Source organism: Heptranchias perlo, chromosome X, assembly GCF_035084215.1.
Source record: "Heptranchias perlo isolate sHepPer1 chromosome X, sHepPer1.hap1, whole genome shotgun sequence".
Lineage (NCBI taxonomy): Eukaryota > Metazoa > Chordata > Chondrichthyes > Hexanchiformes > Hexanchidae > Heptranchias > Heptranchias perlo.
The window spans coordinates 2863624-2879625 of record NC_090370.1 but is presented as its reverse complement, the minus strand read 5'-3'; the positions used below and the strand labels follow the sequence as shown (position 1 = coordinate 2879625).

Genomic DNA, 16002 nt, shown 5'->3' with positions numbered 1-16002 from the left:
CTTGGTGTTGTAAAATTGTTTATAATTTTGAACGCATGGGGGTTGGGGAGTGGGGGTTGGAGAGAAATTTTCCAGATTTTTTCCGTAATTGACCTGGGTTTTATCTGGCTTTTCACCTCTCCCAGGAGATTACATGGCTCTGGTTGGGGTGGGGAGTGTATTTCTTGTGATGCACAAGTCAGGAGTGTGATGGAATACTCTCCACCTGCCTGGATGAGTGCAGCTTCAACAACACTCAAGAAGCTCGACACCATCCAGGACAAAGCAGCACACTTGATTAGCACCCCATCAATCATCTTAAACATTCACTCCCTTCACCACCGGTGCATCGTGGCTCCAGTGTGTACCATCCACAAGATGCACTGCAGCAACTCACCAAGGCTTCTTCGACAGCACCTCCCAAACCCGTGACCTCCACCACCTAGAAGGACAAGGGCAGCAGGCACATGGGAACAACACCACCTGTACGTTCCCCTCCAAGTCACACACCATCCCGACTTGGAAATATATCGGCCGTTCCTTCATCGTCGCTGGGTCAAAATCCTGGAACTCCCTCCCTAACAGCACTGTGGGAGAACCTTCACCACACGGACTGCAGCGGTTCAAGAAGGCGGCTCATCACCACCACCTTCTCAAGGGCAACTAGGGATGGGCAATAAATGCCCATCAGAATTATATGGGACAGGCTGGATGGACCAATTGGTCTTTTACTGTTCGTATGTTCGTACTGTGATGTGTCAGCAGGCAGGTGTGTCCGTATTTGTATGGTAACTAGGCTTCATTTAACTTATGTTATTGACAACTGGCCACCTTCCAGGTCTGAGTAGCCAACACAAGCAAAGTAGTCATGTTTTTATCGAGAACTGGATGCTAGTCTCATACACCCAGCACTCTCCTCAAATGCATAGGCATGGTGTCTGACAAAACAGGAGACTGTACCGGGAAAAAGAGAGCAGCAGGGGCCCGGATTGAGCCTAGCTGCGCTCTCACATTCTGCCTCTCTCTTCCTTCCTCTCTGTCCCTTCCTCCTTTTCTGTCCCTCCTGCCTCTCTCTCTCTTCTGCCGTTCCCAAATGGAGCATTACCCCTAGTGGGCCTCACAGCCTCTCACTGATGCCAGGACCTGGAGTTGTGCTGCTGCCCAGTATGCGGGGGTGGAGTCGCAGTGACTTGTCGTAAATCATATGACTGTCTAACTGAAGTAAATAACAACTGGCGGCTCTGAATTTTAAGACGCAGAAGGACTGCACCGTCCACCGCCCCCTCCCCCCCACCCCATGACTGGCCCTCCACAGTCACCTCAGGAAAAGCCCCGAGCCAAACTTTCCGCTAATTTTAGCACAAAAATCCAATGCGTGTAAACAGTGGTAGAAAATACTAACAGATTAGAGCTACTCTGGGGAATTCTACCCCTCCAAAAATGGATTAATGAATGTGAACAAGAAGTTGGGGAGGAAACCCATTTTTGCTTGTTGAAGTTATTGATGAGGAACTGGTGCAGACCAATCACCAAGTGAGCGTTTAGCTCCAGGTCAGACCTGGGTTTTGTGAACTTAACAAAAGGGGAAGGTTTGGACTTATTAGTACAGTAGTGTCAGAGTGAATGATACAGAGGGATTTGTGTCTGAGAGGATCAGTTTAATGGCCACTGTTGGATATATGGCAGTGAAGCAGTAGGAGGAGAAAGAGAGAGGGCATGTTAGGAACGCAGAGGGCATAGAAAGCACCCAGGGTCCAAGAATTCATAATCCAACTCTGACCAGAGACCTCCTTTGCGAAGGGTGCTGAGGGCTCATTGCTTTTAAAGCCAGGGCCTACTGTTGCTGTGCCTATGTAATTGTGCCTATGCCGGCTCTTTTTTAGAACAATCCAAGACTAATCCCATCGCCCTGCTCTCTCCCTATAGCTGTGTATCTTCCTCTGCTTCAAATGTTTATCCACTTGAGAGGACATGCTCCAATTCCTGATTTTTACTCCCAAAATGCATTACTCGCACTTCTTCAAATTAAACTGCATCTGCCACCTGTCTGTCCATCCCCCTAACCCGTCTACCCATTCCCCTAACCCGTCTGCCCAACCCCCCCAACCTATCTACCCATTCCCCTAACCCGTCTGCCCTTTCCCCCAACCCGTCTGCCCATTCCCCCAACCCGTCTGCCCATTCCCCCAACCCGTCTGCCCATTCCCCCTAACCCGTCTACCCATTCCCCTAACCCATCTGCCCATTCCCCTAACCTGTCTGCCCATCCCCTTAACCCGCCTATGTCCTCCTGAAGTCTCGTATAGTCCTCCCTGTCTGCCCATCCCTCTAATTTTGTGGTGTTAGCAAATTCCGATATCATGCTCTCTGTGCCCAAGTCTAAATCATACATCGAGAACAAAAGTGGGCCCAGTACTGACCCCTGGGGTACAACACTTCCAACCCTTCTCCAATCTGAGCAACGCCCATTGTTTCCTATCCATCAACCAACTTTCTATCCATGTTACTATATTTCCTCTTATCCCATACGCCTGAATATTTGTAAAAACCTCCTGTGAGACATCTTATTGAGCACCTTCTGAACACCCGTATACACTACATGTACTGCTATTCCTTTCTCCATACAAACACTGGGGTCGATTTTCACCGCCTTCGTCTGGTGTTAATGGGACGGTAACAGTCTCAAAATGGGCTCAGTAATCCTGGGACCCTCCCCCATAACTTACCTCACTGGTCCGATCTCAATCTGGCGAGCTGCATCGGGATGCCTATTTGGCATCCCACAGCTTGCCTGCCAAATTGAAATGAAGCCGGAGCCTCAAAATTTTGAGGCCCAGACTTCATTTAAGTTTGGCAAAACTAGCTATGTCCTCGCTGACTTCCTTCAGCACCCTGGGCTGCAACTGTCCAGCCCCGGTGATTTATCCATCGTGAGTTCTGCTAATTTTTTCAGCACCAATACTTTTTCTACAGTTCTCTCTAACAATGATTCCACATCCTCCTGTAGAACACCTACATTCTCACTTCCTCTGTCATTTGTAAAAACAGACTCTATCCTTTAAAGTGTCCCCTTTTAGCCTGATATGAATGCCTCCATTCTGTACATATTTGTAGATTCTCCATTGCTGATCCTGTTTGCTAACTTTCCTGCCCAGTTAGTTTGGCCCAGATCCTTTCTTGTCTCACTCAACATTGCCTTTTTTCCAGACCAGCTCCCTTATCTTTGACTCTTTATTAACCTTGTCTGTTGTTACATTGAACATAACTATGTTGTGACTTGCTATTTCCCAATTGTTCTCCATGCTCTCACATCATTTATTTGACCCACTTCATTTCCCAGAACAAAGTCCAGCAATGGTTCCTGTCCAGTTAAATTAGACTTGACCCTCACTCTAATTTTCCGCTCAGGGTCATGAGCCAGAGGTCACCCGGTGAATGGAAGAAAAATTAAAAAGGATCCAAGTTGGTTGAAAGCAAATTGACCTGGAGCATGGTGGGAAATAATTTTGACATATTATGGGCTGGACTTTCCTTTGGGGTGGGGCGGGACGGGATTTGAGCACGTAATCCAGGCTGACACGCCCAGTGCTGTATTGTCAGAGGTGCAATCTTTCGGATGAGACATTAAACCGAGGCCCTGTCTGCCCTCTAGGGCGGACGTAAAAGATCCCACGATCACTATTTTGAAGAAGAGCAGGGGCGTTTTTCCCGGTGTCCTGGGCCAATATTTATCCCTCACCCAACACTACTAAAACAGATTATCTAGTCATTATCACATTGCTGTTTGTGGGAGCTTGCTGTGTGCAATTTGGCTGCCCCGTTTCCTACATTACAACAGTGACTACACAAAAGTACTTCATTGGCTGTAAAGCGCTTTTGGACGTCCTGAGGTTGTGAAAGGCGCTATAGACATGCAAGTTCTTTCTTTTTCTTTTCTGCCTGCCAGACTGACCCCGCCATGACCCCGACACATTTTCCTGGGTCAAGGTCAATTATATACAGAGGGTGGGCTCCCAGGGGGATACCCACTCAGCTCAGCTCAGCCCACCCTGCAAATGAGGAAAATACTGTAATGTTGCAACGCCAAACAGGAGGGGCTACCGTTAAAGGGGCAGGCACCCGCTGAAGAGATTGCAGCCCATTTTTCCAACTGGCTCTGACTGAGCCCTTGAGAGTCCTGTCAGTGCTCGAAGGGCATAGGAGCGGGGGAGGTCGTCGAGACTCGGTCCTTTCCTGGATTTGGTGCTCCTTCTGCAGCGGCAGACTCAGTACCACCACCCGCACCCCTGTCTCCCCCACTCCCTGTACTGGCCTTGCTTTGGGTTGGCAGTACTGGGACGAGAAGCCAAGGCTGTCAGCTGGTTTCCCAAGCCTTGCCCTCTCACAGTCATTTAAACGCAGCGGGGCAGTCAAAGGCCGGCAGCTGGGGAGGGATGGGGAGGAAAATTTGTGAGGCCTGATTGAAGGGTGGGGATTTGGCGATAGGCCTCCTGCTGCATTTTCCCTGCTGCACCACTGTTACACCGTCCCAAATCATTGCCGAGGAAAGCCTAGGCTGAGAGATCCTATTTATTGGCAATGGTGCTGGGGAGTTTAGCAACTCCCTCTTGTGGGCAAACATGTCCTTGCTGCGTGTAAAAGGCAATTTTCGATGGATAAACTTTGCTTTTCTGTTGGGTGTTTTTAAAATACCCTGTGCAATTTCTTTTTAATATGATACATTTATCTGTGCATTTTTGAGCTGTTAATATAAAGAACGTTTATTTTTAAAAATTCTCGTTGCTATCCTCCAGAAAACAATTTCTTAAAGATTTATTTTTAATTCCCTTTGTCAGCCCCTGGGTCAGGAGGTGAGTTGATTCTCAGGCCTCTGCCCCTCCGTAACCAGACTGCTAAATTTTCTTTCCCTCTGTGAGTCCCAACCTCCTCTGCCACTGAGCAGCTTCTGTCTCCACGGGGGGCCCAGGTTAACTCTGCTTCACCTGTTTTTCTTTTTGAGATTTATTTTTGCTTTTATTTTCAAGTATTCAACTTTTTTTCTCCTCATCATTTAGTTCCAGCAGATTTTTGTTGCTTCAGTTTTCCTCTCTTATTTCTATCTTTGTAGATTTAATTTTCATTTTCTCCCACATGTTTTCTCAGGGTGGTTTGGGGCCTTGGACAGAGATTAGTCTGCAGATAGGCTCAAAGAGCTGGGTCTCTATTCTTTCGAGAAACGTAGACTATGGGGTGATTTGTACATGGTTTAGAAGATGATTAAGGGAATAGATTGTGTTTGTGTAGACAACTTGTTTCAACTGGGTAGGTTAGGGAGAATCTTGCTGTGCACAAATTGACTGCCGTGTTTCCTACATTACAACACTGCCTACACTTCGAAATCACTTCATTGGCTGTAAAGCACTTTGGGACGTCCTGAGGTTGTGAAAGGCGCTGTAGAAATGCAAGTTCTTTCTTTCTTCAATGATGAGTCTTGCTGATGAATCAATTTTTATACAGAACCCTAGGTTGCAAATTGTTGTGGAGAGGGACCGTGTGTATAGCCACAGGCTGAAAACCCCAGTGTTGTAAATCCTCTTTCCAGGGACAGCGCAGGTAAAGCTCTGAACTGCCCATATGAGGAAGTGAGGGTCTGTCATCCTACTCTGACTAATCTAATCAGAGAAAGAATTTTCCCTACGGGTCACAATGCGGTAGTGTGGATTTAACCTTAAAATGTCGGTGCTTATACCTGTCGAAGGAGGAAGGAACAGTCACATATATAACACTGAGTCATGTCTCTGAGCACTTTACAGCCAATGAGGTACCTTTTTGTAATGTAGCCACTGTTGTAATGTAGGAAACACGGCAGACAATTTGTGCACAGCAAGATCCCACAAACAACAGCTCAGTGAATGACCAGATCATCTGTTTTGGTGGTGTTGGTTGAGGGAGGAATGTTGACCCCAGGACACTGGGAAGAAGTCCTGGTAGCACTGTGGGACCTCAATTTGACACCTCGTCCAAAAGACGGCACCTCCGACAGTGCAGCACTCCCTGGAGTAGGGACTTGAACCCACGACCTTCTGACTCAGAGGCAAGTGTGTGACCCGCTGACACTTATGCCCCGATTTTAAGCTAACCCGCCTGGCGAGAAGTGGACAAGTTGGCGTCGGGTGCCCGTTTTGCACCCCTGTCCCATTATACATTCGGCTTCAGAGCATAAAGTGGGGCAGGGTGCACAACGGGCATCCTATCCCATCCTGTTCTGTTCTCGCGGGGCGGGTTAGCTTAAAATCATCGCTTTCATTCAGTTTGGAGATCTGCTTTATTTAGAAGTGAAGAACGGCAACTTGGATGAGGTGATGGAGGGCCTGTCAGACTCCAGTAATTGTACCCCACCCTGAGTCAGTGCTCAGAACGGGAGGGGAGAGAGTTGGTCACGTGACACGTTCGATCTCCTGATCTCGGCTGGGTTGTTCAGTGAGGTGAGTAATGGGGTCCAAGCTGTTCCACACCCAGAGGGTCAAAGGGTGGAGCCAGACTACCCACTGAGATGTTGGTGCAACTCCTCAAAGACCAGCACTGTTCGAGGCTCAGGAATAGCTTTCCATCCGCATATTTTTGTTGTTTAATTTTTTTCTTGTTCCTCTTTTGTTCAGTGTATACTTCTTTCTTTTCCCACCTCAGCTTTTTTTTGCTCTCCATTAGGTTTGATTGCTTTCTCTCGTGCTCTTTCTTCTCTATTTCTCTTGCTCTTTTCTGTCTCTCCTTTTCTCATTCTGTCTTTTCTTCCTCCACCACCTCCCCCTCACTTCCCCCTCCCCACTCTCGCTTTCAGACAGACAGAGGAAACCCTCATCCCACCAGTCTGGGCTGGAGTCAAACCCAGCTCCTGGAGGTGAGAGGATAAGTGTTGATCCACTGTACCACCCAGTCCCACTCTGCCCTTTCTCTACCCAGCAAAACCTACTCTTAGTACCAACTGCAGCGCAGCCTGTTTCTGTGAGCCTCCCAGTTCTTGAACAGACACTTGGCAGATGGTATGTTATGCAAGCTTTATTACAGTTTGTTCATTACAAACTTGTCTTTTACAAACTTTTAAAGTAATTTATAAATAACTTAAAATAATGTTAAACAATACAGTTATAGTCCCGAAAACGTCCCAATAGACTATAACAAGCAAGAGCAGGATAAAAGTTTGAATAGATATTAAATTGTGTAAATACCTAAATGTAAATAGAATATTGTGTATCTATATGTTAAATTGATCAGATGTTAAACTCACTAAATGAAGAAAGAACAAATGAACTTGGCTTGTGGCTGTGTGACTATGTAAACAAGGCATAGAGAAATGTCACATTCCCAGAGGTCAAAGCAGAATAGAATGGATAGCTTAACTTTCAGATTTCTTGTTTAAAAAGCTTTTTAATTAATTACAGGGGAGGTTGGAAAATAATGAGGATAACATTGGGGGGAAAATAATTTCCTGACAAGATCATCAAACTATTCCAGAATGCCCATATTATAGAAATAATGTTGATTTCGAAATATAAAATCTATCAAACTGTTGTGATGGTCACTGGTGTTGGTGTAATACCAGAAAGGGTATTTCATTTTGTTCAGCCAGGACTCAAACATACTTCAGAAAACAGACTCACAAAAATGTTCAGGTGGAGTAATTCTGGAATTGTGGGACCTTAAGGACAATTCCGGTCTACTCAGATCTGGATTTCCCTCATGCTATCTCCCCTTCTCCCCCCTTCCCCCCACCTGTACATTAAAGTACAGACCAATAAAAAGCTTTTATTAATAAAAAGGTTTTACACATGCATTTGAATTTTTTTGTTTCATTCTGGGGATGTGGGCATCGCTGGCAAGACTGGCATTTATTGCCCCTCCCCTAGTTGCCCTGAGAAGGTGGTGGTGGTTCTTTTACTGATACCAGCTTTTTAAAACTGAATTCAAATTTGCAAACTGCCATGGTGAGATTTAAACTCACGTTCTCTGGATTATTAGTCCAGTAACATCACCACTACACTACTGTACCCGTCCAACACAATGACCTATAAAGTTAAGTGGTGTTTGGGAGACCCAGATGGCAGCCATTTTAAAGCATCATTTTGTGAAGTGGGCCACAGTGTTCTACACAACTGGACATTGTCTCTTTTTAAATGGCGCTTCCAAATTAACATTGAGAAAATGTTTCCACTTGTGGGGGGAGTCCAAAACTAGGGGTCATAAATATAAAATAGTCGCTAATAAATCCAATAGGGGATTCAGGAGAAACTTCTTTACCCAGAGAGTGGTGAGAATCTGGAACTTGCTACCACGTGGAGTAGTTGAGGCGAATAACATAGATGCATTTAAGGAAAAACTAGATAAGCACATGAAGGAGAAAGGAACAGAAGGATATGTTGATAGGGTGAGATAAAGTAGGGAGGGGGCTCATGTGGAGCGTAAACACCGGCATAGACCAATTGGGCCAAATGGCCTGTTTCTGTGCTGTAGTTTCGAAGTAACCTGATGATGTAAAGATAACCGGGTACAACAGATAGTGGCTCTTGTCCACTAGATGGCACTTTGTTCCTTGCCCAGCAGACCCCTGAATTACACCCCACATCCCCCTGTGTTATGGTGCTCTGAAGGGTTTCCTGAAGGATGTCCAAAGACACGGGCCACCAGGGAGGAGAAGGATTGAAATCTCTGTAGAGTTATAAACAGTGTACAGTTCAGTTGCCAATCATCGATCTTGGGTGTGGCTGCGGCCCTGCCGTTTGCGACCCTGTCGTCTGCAACCTTGCCGTCTGTGCTGCTGTCTGAGCTCTGAAACGTAAAAGTACTGAGCGTTAACAAGACTGCAAAAACAGCCCATATAGTAGAGGCAACGTGACATCTTGCATAATTGGAATTATATCTCATAGTAAGTGTCACAAATGATTTAACCAGCTGGAACCTGGATGGTGCAGTGGGTTAGATACAGTCCTTTCATGTCTGGGACCTGGGTTTAAATCCAGTCCAGATTGAAGGGATGAAGTATCACCTCTCTGCCAGTTCATGGGGTTCTCAGTGTTTGGGCAGTGTGTGGAGGTCACAGTATAAAAATCGATACAAAAGCATTGACATTGTAAATGGTTCCCTCTCTTCAGGTACTGTTCCCCATCTCTTTCAAACCTGCTGCCATCACCCCCTCCTCAAAAAACCCACCCTCAACCCTTTTGTCCTTGCAAACCACCACCCCATCTCCAACCTCCCTTTCCTCTCCAAAGTTCTTGAACATATTGTTGCCTCCCAAATCCATGTCCATCTTTCCCACAACTCCATGTTTGAATCTCTCCAATCAGGTTTCCGCCCTTGCCACAGCACTGAAACGACCCTAATCAAAGTCACAAATGACATCCTCTGTGATTGTGACCGTGGTAAACTATCCCTCCTCATCCTTCTCCACCTGTCTGCAGCCTTTGACACGGTTGACCACACCATCCCCCTCCAACGCTTCTCCTCCGTTGTCCAGCTGAGTGGAACTGCCCTTATTGGTTCCATTCTTATCTATCAAACCATAGCCAGAGAATCTCCTGCAATGGCTTCTCTTCCCATCTCTACCCCACACCGTTTCCCGAGATTCTATTATTGGCCCCCTCCTATTTCTCATCTACATGCTGCCCCTTGGTGACACCATCTGCAGGCTTTGGGGTCAGTTTCCACATGTACACTGACAGCACCCAGCTCTATCTCTCCACCACTGCCTGTATTGTCAGACTGCTTGTCCAACATCCAGTCCTGAATGAGCCGCAATTTTCTCCAGTTAAACACTGGGAAGACCGAAGCCATTGTCTTTGGCCCCCGCCACAAACTCCATACCCTCGCCACCGACTCTATTTCGTTCCCTGGCCACTGTCTCGGGCTGAACCAGAGAGGAAGATATTTCTCTATCTAGCTATATATTCTATCTCTGGTGCTTGTCAAAAATATTTTTACAGAGAGAAGGAAAGCCAGTCATTTCCTGCTGGTTTTCCCAACCTTGATAACCAGGGTTCACAAGCAGCTGCTAATCTACAGATATCTCCCACAGCAATTAGCCTCTAACTGTCCTTCGGATGTGCTTATTTGGAGCACTACCCCACTAGGAATGCCTTAAAGGGACAGGCCAGGTTAAACACGGCTAAACATCACAGACCCCCAGGCTACCCATTAGCAATGTCATGGGACATCTGCTAGTTTGTAGAAATAAATATTACCTTGATTGACTTGAGGAGAGCCAAGATAATTGTTGAAAGATTATGTGAAAATTTTCGAATGTTGCTGTTGAGTTTTGACACGCTTCCCAGTTGGCTAAACTGATTGTGGTAATACGACAGGCCTTCCTTAATCTTCTTCAGGCATGTCTGAAAGAGACAAAGGGCAATGATACTATAAGTGATACTGTTGTTTGTGTTGTATGCCTGCGTCCGTGATAACATACATTCCCATTTAAGTCCACAGTGGTTTGGTCCATGGATCTTTCCATAACTGGCATCCATCATGCGCCTTCTGATAGATTGGAAGCACCAGGGTAATGTGATAGATGGAAAGTCTTTGCGCCAGGCCACATGGAGCTGTAAGGACCTTTTCTCCTTAAGGGTCTTACTCATGCTGGGGTTCAGTTTCACGGGCACCATGAACCATTCGGTAGCTCACCCAAGTGGCCATTTTTTGTGTGTGAGGCTAGGCAGTGAGTATTGGCAGGCTATTTGACTATAGATGGCATCAAAGCCCTGCCCAATCCTGTCTTCAACCAACATCCGTCCAAGCATGTTCCAGCAGGGTCACTGGACAGCAATGAGGAGTGGGAACCCCAGTTGAGTTTTCTCTGCCCAGCCCAAGTGCACTGAGGCAAATTGTAGCACCCCGCCTGAGATTTTTAAAATGTATTCTCGGGATGTGGGCATCGCTGGCAAGGCCGGCATTTATTGCCCATCCCTTGTCGCCCTGAGAAGGTGGTGGTGGGCCTGCTACTTGAACCGCTGGTAGTGGTTTGATACAACTGAGTGGCTTGTTAGGCCACTTCAGAGGACAGTTAATCAGCTAACTCAGTACAGACTGAAGATCGAAACTGGAAGTTTCTTGGTCTGTATGGTACAATACCATAGAGCCAACTGCAGAGTGGCAGTAGATGCATTTCTGCTGGGGCAGGGATGGTCTTGTCATTTTTTCCCCCTTGCACGTTAAAACTCAGCCTCTACATTGGGCTCCTCTAGAGGCCAGACCAAGAAATGGTGAAGGTCAACAACATCAAGGAATGTCACTCAAAGCCTGAGTTTAGTGGTGAGAGATTTACACAACAATCCAAGGAAAGGAAGGTGGTTTTGAGCACTGGAGGGAGGAGGGGAGGGGAGGGGGACTGAAATCTCACCGGGTTGGGGCAGATTCACTTCCTTCTGTTGTGTCAACCGAGAGACAGCATTAACCATCTCCACGAGCTCTGAGGGCCTGACCATGGCCAAACCTGGGAGGGTTCATTTGGGGAATGGAAATAAAGCACTGACAGAAAATAAATTGTTAATAAATATCTTGGGACAAAGTGCAGTTATACCAGAAAGTGAAACAATGGGATCAGCCATCAAGCGCGTTTTCTGAATGTCCCATCGCCACCCAGTGCACAGTGTTTTTAAAAATGTATTCTCAGGATGTGCCCACCCCCCAGTTGCCTTGTAAGACCACTTCAGAGGGCAGTCAGTCAAGTTGGTGTGGGACTGGAGTCACACATAGGCCAGACCAAGTAAGGACGGCAGGTTTCCTTCCCAAAAGGACATTAGTGAACCAGGTGGATTCTGATAACTTCACAGTCACTTTTACTAATACCAGCTTTTTTAAACTGAATTTAAATTCTCAAACTATCATAGTAGGATTTGATTTTTTTTTTCATGAAATTACTAGTGTAGTGACATAACCACTATACCACTGTACCCTGTCACCTAATGCTTACCTCAGGGACAGTCCTGAGTGTGTTGGGGTCACAGTTGTCACTGATCTCTATGCGTGGGATGTCCTCACTGTCATTCAGTTTAAGAGTTCTTAAGCAACCCTCCTGTTGAGAAAAGCATGGTCTGATTATCATATTAATGGCTCTTTAACATATCATTAATTGCTCATTATCATATTATTGTAACCTTTTGCCATTCATAGACATTTTATGCAGTGCTGCACAGTCCTTGTCTGATTATGTTCCTGTGAAGCGCCTTGGGAAGTTTTACTACGCTAAAGATGTTGTATAAATGCAAGTTGTTGTTGGTGCCCTCGTTCCTCGTTGCCCTTAAATGTACCCACAGCTCCAAGCCTGATCCTGTTCACACATAGGGGCCATGTTCCCCTTACTGATTTACCCTCCCTAGCCTGATTGTAACATCCCCCTAACACCGTCCCAGCAGAACTCAGCACAGAGCAGGAATTGAACCTGGGACCTTGTTGTGCAGGTCAATTCTATCCTCTGCCAACTGAGAGAAATCCAACGATGGATGTGGAAACCCAAGAAGGGATGCTGCCTGATCAAGCGTGGCACAGCAAGGGTTAAAATGTTAATCTGGTAATCTGCCAATCTGCCAGTCAGCTCCTGCCAGGGGCCAGGAGAATTATCAAGTGGAATTCCAAAACCTTTTGTGATATACAGATACACAATCATCGACTCATCTAATTTCCTGTTGTGTAAATATATTTTGATGCAACAACTTCTACCCTAAAAAGTCAGATTTACGTACACCTTCTGTACAAAGTCTGTAGTTTCTGTCATTTCTACATTCCCATTACGCAAACTTTGAACTTACGCTGCACGAGAGCATGTCTGTTAACGGACATACACCGTGGGGCACAGTTTATTCCTGCAGCAGTTGGAGTACTTGTGGGCAACGCAGCCGAACAGCTGTTTGTAGCTGTTTGGAATGCTGGGAGATCACATAGCTAGGGGGGACAGAATGGATCTGGGTCTTAGGGGGACCTTCAGTGTTAAACTGTGCACTTGTCATATTAGTTTGCACAGCCATTCAAACCTAGGTGGGAGAGACAGCTAGAGTATGCCAAAGCCCTGCATGAGAGTTGGTTTTCGTGCCAGTACAAGTCCAGGGGTGCCTATATGTCAGTAAAACCAGAAACATTCACCAGAACAGGCAGTGTCACCAGTCTCCTCTTCCTCAGCACCACTGCAAGTAAGTGACGAGGTCACTTTGAAGCCTGCGGACATCTATTCACTGAAGTCCATTTCTCATTCATTTCAACGGGACTCAAGGTGGCGGGAAAGAAATGTGTTTGCACAATAAATTCCCATAAACAGCTAAAATGCAGATTCTTTTTAATTCCATTTCCCCTCCCCGTACAGAAGACTTCCTTCTATGTGTTGGGAAAGTACTCATCCGTTGTTCCTGACAGATTTCAGGGTGATGGCACAAGGGGATACGTTGATTCTAAGCCATATGTTTTTAAAGGGACACAGTCTTTAATTAAAAATGTTCGGCTGGTGGTTCAGAGAGTTCATGCAAGGAGTACCTAAACTATACAGGTTCGATCCCTGCGCCCTCCCTGCTCTGTAAGGGGCTCAGCACCTCAACATCTGAAATAAGCTAACTCAACGCAGGCTGGCGATGGATCCTGGCCCCTTCCTGCTCTGTGTGGAGCTCAGTACCACACTATTGTCACATTTATCCATGAAACCCATCATTTAAAGATTTAAGAATTAAGAATTGAAATTGGTTACCCAGGTATATAATATTTATTTTTTAATCATTTAATCTTTAGTTTAGTATTAATCTGTAGGTTTCATACACAGTATTATATTACCCATTACTAAAAGTTACGGTTCTTCACATAATTACAGCTGAAACGGATACAAAGGCAGTCAGGATCTGTGCTTATTGGAGAATACTTCCCAAAATATAAATTATTTTAAATGGTACAATTATCACCCAAATAAGAAACAGCTCCATAACAATTATGTTTTTCCTAATCCTCCTATTAATAATCCTGTTTATTGTACATTTATTATTATTAATTAAGAATTTCCTTCGCTCTCCCGCCTCCTGAGTACGGGTATAGAGGAGAACCTCAGCCTCAGCCCCCCGGCTACGACTGAGCGGCGCTTATTAACATTTATCGACTCTCTCACATTTATATCAGTGTTTTAGAACTTTGCGAGCTTTTCTCTCTTTTTCTGATATTTATTGCTTTCTTCAAACCACAACCCCGTTCTGCTTTTATTTTAACTACTGATATTGGTTTTATATATTTTCGAAACATTTTAACCGAGAATCTCTCCTGTGCGTCCAACCTTTTCGTTAATATTCGCTCTGAAAAAAATTACTGGCACAAATATTAAAGACATAACGGAATCAGACAGCTTTAAAATTAATAATGATAAAATATTTGTACTAAAACCATTATTCCTAAGATTTAATCATTTTTATAGATTTAGTTCCTGTCCCAATTAAACGTTTTAAAATGCAGTGCAGACGTGTTTTATAACACTGAATTTTAAAATATTTAATTCTTAAAATGTAAATATTTTACTTGGAGTTACCCAATGTAAAAAAAAGTTTTTACTTAGTTAAATATTTTTTCTCTTGTTATAATCATTTGTTGATAAAACTTTAAATAAACTATTTAAATAATAATGAACTTTGCAATAACTCACGGGTCTGTGCGTGTAGTTAAAAGTCTTTGAAGTGAGGTTCCTGGAAAGGATTCGACAGGATAACCAGCTGGGCTGCTGATCCGGGACTGAGCCCATGATCCCACCTGCACTGAGTAACAGGCTGAGCACCAGCAACTCGCAGCATCTCCGCATCTTTCACTGAAAAAGTCACAGCTCGACTCAAAGCCACAACAGATGGTCAAACACTATCCGATACAAGGCATAATAAGCCATGTCCTTATATAGGGCTCGGAGATGGAGCGGGATTTCCCACTCAATGCAAAGCGTCAAGAGAGGAAGAGAGTGATTCTATGCAAATAAAACACCTCCACCGATTTACCTGTACTGCCCTACGAATGTTTATCTCCCACCGGGACACTGCACGCAGAGCAAAACTCGCTCTTTATCACCTATAAAACACACGTAGTTTCCACTGGGGAATTCTCGGTTCGAAACGGACCAGTTCTTTACTAGCTGGTAGTGTTCAGTTATTTAGCTCGGTAACGAATTCCTCCAGTCACCTAAAAATTGCACTGTGCGATATTTTCGTACGGATGCGTATTGCCCCGTCTGCTATTGAACAAAACGGTTCACCTGTTAAAGCGGCCAACACTGTTAACATAGCGGAGTGAGAAATTTGGTGCCAAAACGTTAAGCGTTGGTATGATAATATTGGCACAACATCGTTTTGCTCGACAAAATATTGCGGTGACATATTATGGTACAGACACGGTAAGTGTACACGCTCCCTCTGCTGTGTTTCCCGTGAAGTTGTGCGTATGGTTATTTTTAGAACATCTTTATGTTCTTTGAGAAGGTATTTTGTTACAACACTTTTTCTCTCGAAATAAAAGGCTGTGGATGCTGGGGGTCAAATGAAATTTTCAAGACTGAGATCGATAGATTTTTGTCAGGTGAGGGTATCAAGGGATATGGAACAAAGGCGGTAAATGAGTTTGAGGATACAGATCAGCCATGATCTAATTGAATGACAGAACATGCTCGAGGGGCCGAATGACCTACTCCTGTTCCTATGTCTTTATTTCTTTTCAAATGTCTTTATTTTCTCTTAGAAGATCTTTATGATCTTTCAAAAACAAATTTTCATTGTATTGTTGATATTTAATTTAGAATTTTTTTTTCTCTCGATGGGACCTTTGCCTTCCCAGTAATTCCGGGTTTCCCAGCCCCTGACACGTGCTTCTGCTCTCTCCCTGCCTCCCCGTAAATATCGGGGCCAATGATTCCGCCGATTAGTTTTGAATTTCAAGCACAGGCCGTGTCCTCTGGTTCTATTGTTCTGGACAATGTGAACCAGCTGGTCATGGTCGACATTATCTAGTCTGTTTAGAATCCTATGAACAGCAACTATATCATCTCTCAACCTTCTC

General features: G+C 45.0%; 1 protein-coding gene across 1 annotated transcript; it reads right to left on the bottom strand.

The window, feature by feature from the left end:
* Positions 1–7764: 7764 nt before the first annotated feature.
* On the bottom strand, positions 7765–14764 carry LOC137307008 (interleukin-23 subunit alpha-like). Its single transcript, XM_067976359.1, has 4 exons — positions 14612–14764; positions 11921–12022; positions 10194–10340; positions 7765–8781 (listed from the first exon to the last, which is right to left on the bottom strand). The coding sequence occupies exons 1-4, from the start codon at positions 14762–14764 to the stop codon at positions 8566–8568; spliced, it is 618 nt and encodes a 205-aa protein (XP_067832460.1). The 3' UTR covers positions 7765–8565.
* Positions 14765–16002: the final 1238 nt, after the last annotated feature.

Coding starts and splice junctions, on each gene's coding strand:
- LOC137307008 (XM_067976359.1), bottom strand. CDS start 14,764: ATGCGGAGATGCTGCGAGTTGCTGGTGCTCAGCCTGTTACTCAGTGCA. Junction 10,341..11,920: donor CACTCAGGACTGTCCCTGAG/GTAAGCATTAGG, acceptor TGTCTCTTTCAG/ACATGCCTGAAGAAGATTAA. Junction 8,782..10,193: donor CTCTCCTCAAGTCAATCAAG/GTAATATTTATT, acceptor TTTACGTTTCAG/AGCTCAGACAGCAGCACAGA.